Here is a 12,575-nt window from a genome sequence, read left to right on the forward strand (position 1 = left end):
TGTATTAGGGATTTATATAAAATAATAATAATTTTTTTAATTCAAAATCTATAAAAAATAATAAAAAAAAAAATTTGATATACTGCACATGTACAATCGTGCACTGTGTGACACATAGCATATTATGATTAATTATATATATATAAAAGATTAAAATTTTTAAGTTTAAAATATGAATTCGGCCTACTAAATCTATGAATTTATTGGATTTTATATTTTAATTTTAAATCTTAGCAAATTGTGTCAAATCCTTTAGAATATATGGAATCATAATTCTTCAACGAGATAGGATATCAACTTCTAGGACCATCTGAGTCAAATATATGTTGCATCCTTCTCCCTGTAGGATACAAGCAAGGGTGGAGACACCTTGATGGCTACCTAGGCTATATAAACTGAGGTTCAATCATGGTGGAAAGATGATTTAAAGAGGAATATTTTTTTAAAAAAAAATAAAAGATTAAGCCGGGTGATGCCTGTGTCAGCGCCAGCCAGCGTCTGCACTTGTGGCCCACAGCCCGAGTAAATGTCCTGGACTGGCTCCGCCCGTGGATACAAGTTTGGCAACTTACAGTAATATTTTTGAAAGTAGATTGTGTTTAGGTTTATGACTTAGGATAAATAAAACCCACTTTTGGCTCAATTATTGGTGAGGTGGTAACGAGCTGACTTAATGTAGTAGAGGTGGAAACGTGAATTTACATCCTAATTGTTGAATTAAAAGAAGACTTACAGGTTACTTATTTGCTATAAGGATAAGCACATGCTTAGTACTGGCATATCTAAAGTCCAAGATAGATGTGTTAAAATGCTGAAAGTAGTAGTTAGATTTAGTATTTAATTCTATGAAAATTGATGTTTTCCCCTAGACTTTGAAAGAACAGTAACAACCTATATAATGATGACATGTTTCTGTCATATCTTCTTTGTGACCGTTTCTATCTATATTGTATCTCAGTAAGGCCAATGCTATAATGTAAATGGTTGAAAAGTAAGTCTTAGATTTTTTTTAGAAAAAGAAGTGCTTTTTGTTAATTTGGATGTTGTTTTTATTATTGACCTAAAAAATTTAAATATTGTATAGATTATGATCCTGTTCGAAAGTTGGGGAAATGGATACTGGAGACGTGGTGTTTCTGCTAACCTCCAAGGGATTTTGTTTCTGCCTGCAACACAAGTAACGTCAGTGTCGAGCTAGGGAAAAGATCTCCGACGATGACCCTTCGACACTTAAGTCAATCTCCAGCGAAGCAAGAAGCAAAGGAAACAGTAGAGCAACTGTAGAGATCGCGAGAAAAGCATACCTCCGTTGATGCCTGGTCTCCCTTTATATGGAGCTCCTGTAGCGTGTGTGCACGCTTCTTAAAGCAGATATGCAATCTCAAGCTTTCCCTGAAGAGGTATGTCAGTAAAGTGTCCTTGACACAGTACATAACTTAATGGGTTGAACATATCTCTGATGTGACAGTGCAAGCTTCCGCCGTTCGATTCTCTGTCTGACCATGCCGCCCGTCGGAGGCACTCACTCCCAAAAGGATGTTGAAGGATATCCTGCTATCTGTTCCTCGTCCAAACGGAATAGCCGCTCAGTTGGAAGTTTCCTGTCCATGTGTCGTCCATTCCTGGGCCGAGTGGAATGACTCGGCTGGAGTCTCCATTATATGGCTGATGAATTTACTTCTTGGCCGAGCGGGGTAGTCGTTTGGCCGACACTTCTACTGTCTGGTTGCTGCACGTGCATCTTGACCGAGCGGGATAGTCGCTCGACTATAGTAATGTTGTCCGCGTGTAGTCTGTTAAGCTATGACTCTACTCTACTGATCTGGGTATTGATGTAAGGTCGAGCGGAGTGGCTGCTCGGCCTACTTCCGCAGACACTTGCGTTCATTCTTGTCTTAAGCGTCTTAACTCAGCTGGTGGGCGAGCTAGTAATGATGTCGGATCAGATCTTTCATATCTCAATCAGACGAACCACTCGCTCGTCCAACCAGTGATAGGAGGCGTTGACCGTCTTGACTTTGACCTCCATTATGATGAAGACTTTTTTCAAGATGGACCCCTCCTTATCATCACATCATATTAGATTAAAAGAAAAGTAAATGCTCTGAATTTAAAATGATTTTGTTATAAATTTTTATAATATTTTACATTTTCTATAATCTATCCATCTATTTGTGTGGCGATGCCAACGTTTGGTTTACGCGACCTGGTGCGGTCCGCCCAAGGAAGCAGCCAGGCAGGCCACATGGCAGAGGGCACCGAAGGCGGCGGAGGGGCGAAGGAGGAGAGCCGTGACTGGTCGGAGCTGACGCCGGTGTGCCTCACAAACGTGTTCCGCAGGCTTTCCTTAGAGGATCGCTGGAAGGGGGCGATGCTCGTTTGCCGGTCTTGGCTCGACGCTGCGCTCGATCCATCCCTCTTCTCCTCTCTCGATCTCGAGCCTGCCTTCGAATTCGCCGGATCCGGACGCATTGAATCCGCCGGGTGGTGGACGCCGGCGTTCCAACGCCGCGTCGACGCTATGCTTCGCTCCGCTGCCGAGTGGGCGGACGGATGGATGCAGGAGATTCGAGTGCGCCACTGCTCCGATGACGCGCTCTGCTTCGCTGCGGAAAGGTGAATTAATACTTTATCTTCCTCTTTTATCTATTTTTTTTCCCAAATTAATCATATTTTACTGTCAGATTTGAATTATTTAAGCAAAAAAAAACAGAATTTGGGGATTCTTGCATTTAAACTAACTAGCTGGTTTTCATAAAAGGATTTCATTTATTTATTTTCCTGTAAAATGATTGTTACTTTTCCATGTTAATGTCAAAGCATATTTTGTCAAAACGATACTTCATTGGATCAAAGTCACAGTGAAATCAAATTCCAATTCTATGGAAGGATTGGAGTTTCAATGACTTTCAGCTAGGAAATGCAATTCCATGTCTATTGGTATTTTGTTTAATTATGTTTGTACTTATTTTGAGCATGCAAGTGAAAGCCAGTTGATCAAATATTGGCATAAGTCATATAGTTAAAAAAAAGTGGGTGGGATTTGGAAATCCTCTATGAAATAATATGTAGGCAAAACCAATAAGCATAAGAAAATTAAATCATACCTGATCCTGTCTGAAATCGAGGGAGATGACATGCTGGGCAAGTGGTGCTGTTGTTGATCGTGAGAAGACTCTGAGGTGGAAGAAGATGAACTCAAGTGTTCCATTATGCGCACACTAGTGAGAGCAAATAGAATGTTAAAGCAAGAGCCAGGAGGGGGTCCTTGGCGCAAGCACTTCAATGCTCAAGTCAGAACAGTGGCCGAGCAGAGAAAACAATGAACCATAGATGCGTGTGTGTGCGCGTAGTAAGATGTAAAAATGTACTTGGCCAACGGAGAGGACCCCTTTTATACTGACCCTCATAACCTCTGTAATAATGAGGTGTCAGAGAATATTTTGTGTCAGAATACGTCGAGTAATGGAAGATGTACTGCCACCCTTCGAGGAAGGTTCCATTACATGTATATGAATTGTCTTTCATAACCTCCGTATTAATAAGGCGGTTGAGAATATTTGAAGTTAGAATATGTCAAGTAATGTCAAGTAATAGAAGTTGTATGACTACCCTCGGAGGAAGGTTCTATTGTATGTATTTGTTATGGTAATGGAATATTCCCTGACGAGTGGTTGTTATCCTTTGACAGGTTGTTGTGAGTCCCTGAAATGTTGTCTCCAGGAGGCAATCTGACCGTCTTGTAGCCGACCGACTGTATGCTGAGAGACTTGTATACGAAAAAAAGAGGAGTAAATCCCATAGGGTCGATCGACTCTTTGGCTGACCGACTCTTTGACTGACCGGCCATATACTAGGAGTTGCCTTGCCCCTGAGGAGTGAGGTGTTGAGCTCTGGATGTTCAACCGACGCTAAGTTCGACCGGCTAAATGCTGAGTACCATGACGATGAGCAATGGGGAGTTGAGCCCCGTAAGTCAACCGGCTCTTGGGCCAACCGGTTATATGATGAAGTGTCTTGGTACTGAGAGATGGGGAGCTGAGCCTTGTAAGCCCATTCGTCTTTTAGGTTGATCGGCTATATGCGAGAGGCCGCGCCCCTAAGGAGTGAGGCACTAAACTCAGGATGTCCTTCAGATCTTTGTCTGACTAGCCGTATACTGTGAGACTTGCCCTTGAAGAGCGATGAGCTAAGTTCTGGAAGGTTCGGCCGGTCGCTTTGGCTGACCGGCCACATGCTGAGGGTCTTGTATTTGAAGGGCGGGGAGCTAAGCCTCAAAGGTGAGTGGTCTACCCGTGGGTGCGCACCTTGACTGCCTCCTTGACGCTAACTACCACTTACTTTCGGGGCCACACACAGCACGTCGTATCAATACCCATGAATCTCAAAAGTTCCTGAATTTTGTTATAATATGGAAGCAAACGTACCTTGATATATTCTTATTTTTGGTATCTAAGAATTAAAGCAGTCAAGGAAGATTGTTCTCTTTTCATCCCTGGCTCGATGATGTTTTGTTCCTATAATTTTTTGTGTATATCAATTAGGGATTGTTCGTTTTATAATTGTAAATGGTAATCTTCCAATAAAGTTAACAAGCATGTTTTAAATTTAATTATCTTATTAAATCATTTATTCAATATCATTTGGGGCATAATTAATTTTATACTCAGAATATTTTTCCGAGTTGTTGCCTCCGATTCTATTCAGTTTTATTTCGGAGACTGCATATTTTCACACATATTTAGCCATATCTACAATTTCTATGCCTTTTCACTTTCAATGTTTTTCACTGGGCTCAGGTGAGGTTATCTCTATTATTATTGTCACTGACTCCTTCAAGAATGATGGTCACAAAATTATTTTTCGCCAACAAAAGATGGAATGTCCAGTGGTTGATTTATGTTCTCATACAAATTCAAGAAGCCGTGGCTTTTTGTGGCTCCTTTCGTAAGAGAGTTTTGTTTGATTTCCTTTAATACAATCAATACACACTTCAAGATCAATAAAATACAAGTCTGAAACAGTTAATATTTTCAGTATGATTTTACGTGGCATCCAGACTTCTCGTTTAAGAACTCTTCTTCTTTTTTTTTAACAGAATTCTGGTTTAATACCTTGATCCATTATTATTTTTTAAAATGAGAGCGATCAAGGAAGGTAATTTTTCTCTATGGATATTTTTCTTGATGATGAAAGTTGTTTTTGTAATTTTTTTTTCTATTTTTTGTATATCGATTAAGGTTAGAGAGAGGATCCATTCATTTATGAAGTTAACTGGTAACTTCTCGTCAAAGTTACCTCGAGACATGTTCCAACTTTGGACATATTTCAACTCTATCCACTGTATATCTTTTTTAGCCAATATGATTTGAGTTTTTAAATTTAATTACCTTATTAATCATCTATGTAATATCATTTGGGCATCTTTCGGCGGATGGAATTTCAGTTTCCAAGTATGCTGTTTTAGTAAATTCTCCTATTTTCAATTTTTATTTATTTGATTTTTGTTTTGGACATTATATATATTTTGCACATATTTAACCATATTTAGAACTTGCATGTGTTTCTTGAACCTCATTGTGGGAGGGTACATTTGTCGTTTTTCCATGAGGTGTGAAGTCTATAAGATGAACAAACAAAAATAGAGGTTTCCAGAGCTAAGACCATCCACATCAGTATCTTCATCCAAAATCTAAAATTTAAAGTAAAAGAACTACTTTATTAGATTTAGATATCCATTTTTCATCACATGATACATCAGTTTCCCTATAATTTATCATATATTTATTTTTTTATTATTTTTTCTCTTTCCTTCATATTTTTTATTATTAGATGGAGGAAAGAGACAGAGGAGAGAGAAATTTTTTATTATTAGTGGAAGGAGAGAGAAATTTTTTATTATTAAAGGGAGGAGAGAGAAATAATATTTTAATATTTAGGGAATGGATTCCATTCCCTAAATTTAAAGAACTACTATTCATAAAATGTATATTTAGGGAATGAGTAGGGTACCTGATGCGGATATTTTTTTAACGCAAAATGTAAAATTTAAAGTAAAAATTTAATTTAGGGTAACTGATGTGGATGCTCTAATACTTTCAAAATTCTGGAAGAAAGAACAGACGTGCCTGAAGAAGGTTAACAATCATTTTATTTGCTGAATCTCAATTATCTTCTTTCAATCCAATTGCAATTGGCCAATCTATCTTCCTATTGATTACAAATGAAAACCAACAATAGTTGCTTAACTGAAACATTAGTTTTCTTTTCAAGCCGGAGGTTGCTATTACCTGTTGTGCTCAAATATATTTTCAGATCACTGAATTTGCAGATCCTGTCAATAAAGAGTAGCCAGAGTGTGACTGATAGGTCAATGCTCAAGATTGCAACTTTCTGCCCCATGCTGATCGAATTGGACATAAGCAACTGCTATGAAATTTCATTCAAGTCGCTGGAGGTGATTGGGCAGAACTGCCCTAACCTTAAAGTTTTCCGAAGGAACTTGTTGAACTGGCTTGATGCTTCACAACATTCTGGTATAGTTCCCCATGACTACTTGAGAGCCTGTCCTCAAGATGGAGATAGAGAGGCTACAACAATTGCAAAGTTCATGCCAAAGTTGACGCATGTTGAACTCCGTTTTTCTAAACTATCGGCTACTGGCCTCATTTCAGTTTCAGAGGGATGCCAAAACCTGGAATACTTCGATATATTCGGATGTGCTAATTTGACAAGTAGAGGAATAGAGCAAGCGGCTGCCAATTTGAAGAATCTCAAGACTCTAATCAAACCCAACTTCTACATTCCAAGATCCCTGTTCCATACTGAAAGATATGGCCATTGGAGGTTGTATGATGAAAGGTTTCAGACAAATGTTTTCCAAATATAATCTAATGATATTTGTATTTGTATTTAGTCTCTTTTGTAACTTGTTGTACAAAAACTTCTCTGACGGTAACTAATTAACGTCTAAGCTTTTGTGCTCTCTATCAAGAGAATTAAGGCTACGTTTGGTTGGGTGTAATGTAATCTAGCTTGTAATGTAATCAAATTTATAATATAATGTAATGTAATCTTGATTACATTACTACGTTTGGTAATATAATGTATGTAATCTTTGATTACAAAGGTGATTACATTCTTTTCTTTGGTATCCATTATTTTTTATAAGGAATGTAATTCATATTATTATAAAATGACAAAAATATCCTGTGACCTCTATCGGCGGTCGCCACACCTCTGTCGGAGTTTGCGGCAGTCATCGATAACCAGCCACCGTCGGTCGCCGCAGCAGGCCACCGTCTTCGCCAATCGGCGGCGATGGGCGACGACAAGCGGGCGACGGTGAGCGACGACCAGCGGCCAACGGTGGCGGACGGCGGCCGACGATTGGCAGCGACAGTGGTGGCCGATTGCGGGCGGCCGGCGACGACCGGCGGCCGGCAACCGGCGGCGGTCGGCGGCGGCGACCGGCGGCGGCGACCGGCGGTCGGCGGCGGCGGTCGGCGGCGGCGACTGGCGGCGGTCGGCGACCGATGACGGACGGCAGTCGACAACAGACTAGGGGTATATTCGGCATTTAAACTTTGGTGAAACAATGACCTCGTAATGTAATCGGATTATATAGCATTTGCTTTGTAATCCAGATTACAAATCTTCATTATCTTTTGTAATCCAGATTACATTACATTACAAGTTTTAAATCAAACCAAACAAAATAATCGACTTTATAATGTAATCTAGATTACATTACAAGGTAGATTACATGCTACCAAACGCAGCCTAAGTGTTTTCTTGGCATTCCGTAGATTTCATGATTTCTTCTATAGATCTGATCTCAATGCATGTGATATAAAATAAATGTGATACGGTGTATGAGCCCCCGGGTAATGGTGAACTTCTTCTCAATATTCTAAGTATTTAAGGATCAAGTTCTAATTTTGACGAATTAACAGATGAATTTTTATTTAATGGGCGATTGATCTAAGAATACTAGGTTGATGGACTGCTTGCTGTGAACATTTCTCGATTTACTCTGGTAGCTGATTAGAAATTTCCATGGAACTGATCGATCACTCCTACAATTAATCGACACAAGCTATATATAAAGTGTCAACTAAAGAAAGTTATATGGTGTAAGTCATTGTATGCCATAAAATTTAAGTAAATTAAGAAGGCTACAGAAGTTATACGCTACGGTCCGTTTGCTGCGGCTGCGTGCGGTGAAGAAGTCGTGGCGATTCCACATCATCCCTGACAAACAAACGAGTTAAGTTGCGTAAAGGGGGAAAAATCGCATCACAACCCTAGCAGAAGCGCTGCCGCAAGGTCTCTCCTCTCGCTGCGAGCTCTCTCCTACCGCTGCGAGCTCTCCCTCCCTACTGCTACGAGCTCTCCCTCTCCTGCCGCCGCGAGCTCCCCCTCCCAGTCGTGAGCCCTCTCCTGCCGCTGTGATCTCTCCCTCCAAAATTGCATCACAACCCTAGCAGAAGCGCCGTCGCGAGGTCTTCCTCTCCTGCTGCCGCGAGCTCTCCCTTCCAGCCATGAGGTCTCTCCTATCGCTGCGAGCTCTCTCCTACCGCTGCGAGCTCTCCCTCCCTGCCGCTGCCCTGTCGTTGCGAGATCTCCCTCTCCTACCGCCGTGAGCTCTCCCTCTCTTGCCGCCGCGAGCTCTCCCTCTCCTGCCGCCGCGAGCTCTCCCTCCCAACCGCGAGCTCTCCCTCGCCAGTTGCGAGCCCCTTGCTCTCGCCGCGAGCTCTCCCTCCCAGCCACGAGCTCTCCCTCCCGGTAATTTGTTTGCTATGATTTTGTGTTCATCGATGAAAATTAAACTATACATTATAATTCATGCAGCAATTTGCGTAAATGTTGTTTCTGAGGTAGAAAATTGTAATTCATCACAATTGACTATTTGTAAGATTCTGAAGTATATAGTTGATTTTTTTTCTTTGCATTATGCATACTTCAAATTGGATATTTAGGATTGCTAATGTGAACTTCAAGTTCATGTCTATGATTGTTAATCATGTTAACTAGGTTTTTTATGGATTGAAAAATTCATTTGAATTCTTAATTTAATTAGGCAATAAATGGTGAGGATAGGTGCATCATATGAGTCCTATGGGTCATGCTTAATGTATCTATATCATATCTATGATTTGATACTGTATCTATTTTATGGAGAGACATAGAAGAGGAGAGTTGTCTCTAATAGTCTGATTGCATCATATTCCTATTGAAACTTTCTATAAAAAACACAAATTAACAATCAAACATGCACTAGGAATTCAAATGACAACATTATATGTAGGACTTGTGGATACGTTGCTTAATTTTGTGTTAATTCATTTACTTTCAGTATTCCTTCTATAGAATGTTGTATTTTTTTTTTAATCTAAGTAATGAAAATTTGATTATTAAGTTGCTATTTCATGGCATCATCAAGTCATAGCAGCATCGACAATACAAGATTTCAAGCTGTAATATGTAGGGACTGCAGACAAAGAATAATTGTTTGTGTTTCTAGATCAACCAAGAATCCTAGAAAACAGTATTACAGATGTGGGCAACATAGATGGTAAAAGTGAGTGACGCCCGATACTAGTTCATCTGACAACATTAAAAGTGAACACAATCCGGGAATAATCCATGTACCAAAATTTATTTGGATATCAATAATGGTGAACATGATTCTCTTAGCCGTAATATTGATCGTGTTGTTAGTTCATCTTGTTAGTTAGTGTTAAATAATATTGATTTTGTAATGTAATTGATTAAATGTTTGTAATTATGGATGCAAACCATCAGTTTAAATTCTATGTTGTTGATACTGGTATGAAAATCCAATAATTTTATTGTTGTCTCTCTAATTAAGTTGCTTCAATTTTGTGCTCATGATCGTCACTCAAAACCTATACAATTTGATAAAACATTGAGATGATTAAAATGTGCATTAATTAATAATTACTTGAGTAATTAAGAAAGGAGCATGACTCCAGTGGGATGCAAAGTACCCAAGTATGCATTTATCCAGCTCCTCCACAAGCTTCACATATAGGGATTCATTTTCTTGCTCTTGCGATAAGAAGCCGAAATGTTGTCCTCGCATTCATTGCTTCTCAGGTAACCATAGGCTAGTTTGCTTATATATATATATATATATATAAAATAAGCAAAGCCATGAACAATCAAAAGTTCGATAACTATAGAAGTTGTAATTACCATCCTCGACACCACATTTGAGTCCTTCATAAGTTTGTATACAACTCACAAAATTCAGAGAGAAAAGACATTTAGGGACGGGAGCATGAAGAGTAATCAGACGAGTATAATTTCAACAAGAACAAAGGCATTTGTGGGAAGAACAGAGGGGAAGGGAGAAAATTGAGGTTATTGAAAGAGGAGATTAGAACGAGTGGACAAGCAAATATGATGGGCTTGAGTTGGTGAATTATGTACCTTATTTAGAGGTTTTTGATTGAATTGTACAGGTTTTGGGCAATCAAGGTCACGATATGATCATTATTCCAGAAATATAAAGCTCATTCAACAACCTGTCAATCATGTTTGCCTTTAGTTAGTTGATGTCTACTATAATGTGAGCATTGGGCACAATCTAGTCACTATAAGTGCTGATGCTAACAAGCAATTTCCAGAAAGGAAGGTGCATATAATAGAGAAGCAAAAGCCAACAAACATACAGCCAGAAACTAAATTGGTCAGAAATCATGAACTTCATATTTGCATCGTTTGCTGACATACAACACAATAGATACAAATTCCAACCATCCATCTGTAATAGGTCAATTGGGTCAAGAAACATATAAAATTCAGACTAGTGTTTGGCATCAAAACACAACTCTTCAATTACAATATAATCAAACAAAAAAAAAACTATTGGCTAATTCTCGTTGAGTGAAAGCTTCTCTAACACAGGAGCAAAGGGAATACACCAAATCGAAACCAGAGCCAAGGCAAATCTTCTCTAACACTGGATTCACTGAAAGAAAACACACATCAAGTTAAATACAAATAATAAGAATAGAAATGTTTAACCTTCAATCGTAGGAAAAACATACATTAGAAGGAGGGAGGTCCTTTCCATTTCCATAACAAAAGCTTGTGTTTCTCTAATCATTATTGATACATATAGGAAATGCACTAAACCAAATAACAAACACCTCAATATAAGAAATGCACTAAACCAATCTAACATACAAATAATGAAAATAGATATACCAACCATAGATAATTACAACATCCTAGCGTAGGTTATTAGAACCTGTAACAATAAAGATAATTTATTAATTTTATTTTCTCAATAAACAATAAATCACTATAATTTAACAAATTAAAACTTTGATAGTACCAACTATAGATCCCAAATTCGGTTCATATGTATTGTTAAGACTGATATGAGTATTATTTTCAATTGATCTGATAATTGACATATTGTCATATACAAAAGATAATAAAATAAACTTGTTTGCAAGAAAAAATATAATAAAAATAAAACATTGAATTGACACATACCCTTGTTGCAAATTGGGACAGTTACGCTTGTCATGCGACACTCCTCGATCTCCACATCCATGACAAAGCTTGGAATTTGATGTTGATTTTTTTCCTTTGATGATTTTAATTATCTCTTCACACATCCCTTAGTTCTTACTACAGAAGGATCAATAATACCAAGAGTCTCATCAATGGATTTTTTTCTTTGACTTCTATCACTGCATGTTGTACTAATGGACATCTCTTGAATTTTGTTGTAGATACAATCGAATTGTTCATCCAAGAAGGTTGTCCTCTCATTACTCAAAGATGCATCATCAACTAACATTGAAACTTTATAGGATAACCTCGAGTGCCTCGACATCAAATACCTTTCTGAATCTGGATCATCAATGACATTTTGCTCCCCTAAAGCATATATTGCTCCAACTTTTGCATCTCGTGTCCATCGTTTGAGTATATACGTATCAGGCAAATGAAACACTTGGTTGATACAAAAAAAAGCTAACATATATCTGCATGGAATGCCCTCAAACTCAAATTTTGTGCAACTACACAATATGTAATCCCTTTATTTGTCATGCGTGAGCACTCTTGATTTTGAGGAAGAGGAACTTTGAAATTTCATCACGTGGTAAACCACTAAGGTAACTCCTGTAAATGTCTGTTGCACATAATAATTATGACTCTCGGTTATTTCACTTTGAAACTCTAGTCATTTTTTTTTGTGTACAGCTTAACCATTTGACTTTCCATTGGCCAAGTTGTATTAACCTTGGGATGCTCATTCATATCAATATGGTCCGCAACTAACTCATTGTGTCTTTGGTGTCTCAGTGCTATATTAAAACGTGTGATAAAATCCATTAATGAGTTCTTATTTGAGATATATTTCTTGAAAAATACATGTGAACTTTCATATCTTTGGCTACTTGACATTACTGCAGAAAATATATGATTAAAATATGTTGGCACCCATCTGTGTCACAATTCATACATCAATGATAACCAATCATTTTCTCTAAGTTAACTTACTTAATAGTCTCTTCGCATGACTTCTC

General features: G+C 38.4%; 1 protein-coding gene across 1 annotated transcript; it reads left to right on the plus strand.

Moving 5' to 3' along the window:
• Positions 1-2,166: 2,166 nt before the first annotated feature.
• LOC122015149 (F-box protein SKIP1-like) lies at positions 2,167-7,100 on the plus strand. The gene is made up of 2 exons (XM_042571887.1): positions 2,167-2,616; positions 6,316-7,100. The coding sequence occupies exons 1-2, from the start codon at positions 2,183-2,185 to the stop codon at positions 6,887-6,889; spliced, it is 1,008 nt and encodes a 335-aa protein (XP_042427821.1). The 5' UTR covers positions 2,167-2,182; the 3' UTR covers positions 6,890-7,100.
• The last annotated feature ends 5,475 nt before the right edge of the window (positions 7,101-12,575 follow it).

Source organism: Zingiber officinale, chromosome 8B (assembly GCF_018446385.1).
Source record: "Zingiber officinale cultivar Zhangliang chromosome 8B, Zo_v1.1, whole genome shotgun sequence".
Lineage (NCBI taxonomy): Eukaryota > Viridiplantae > Streptophyta > Magnoliopsida > Zingiberales > Zingiberaceae > Zingiber > Zingiber officinale.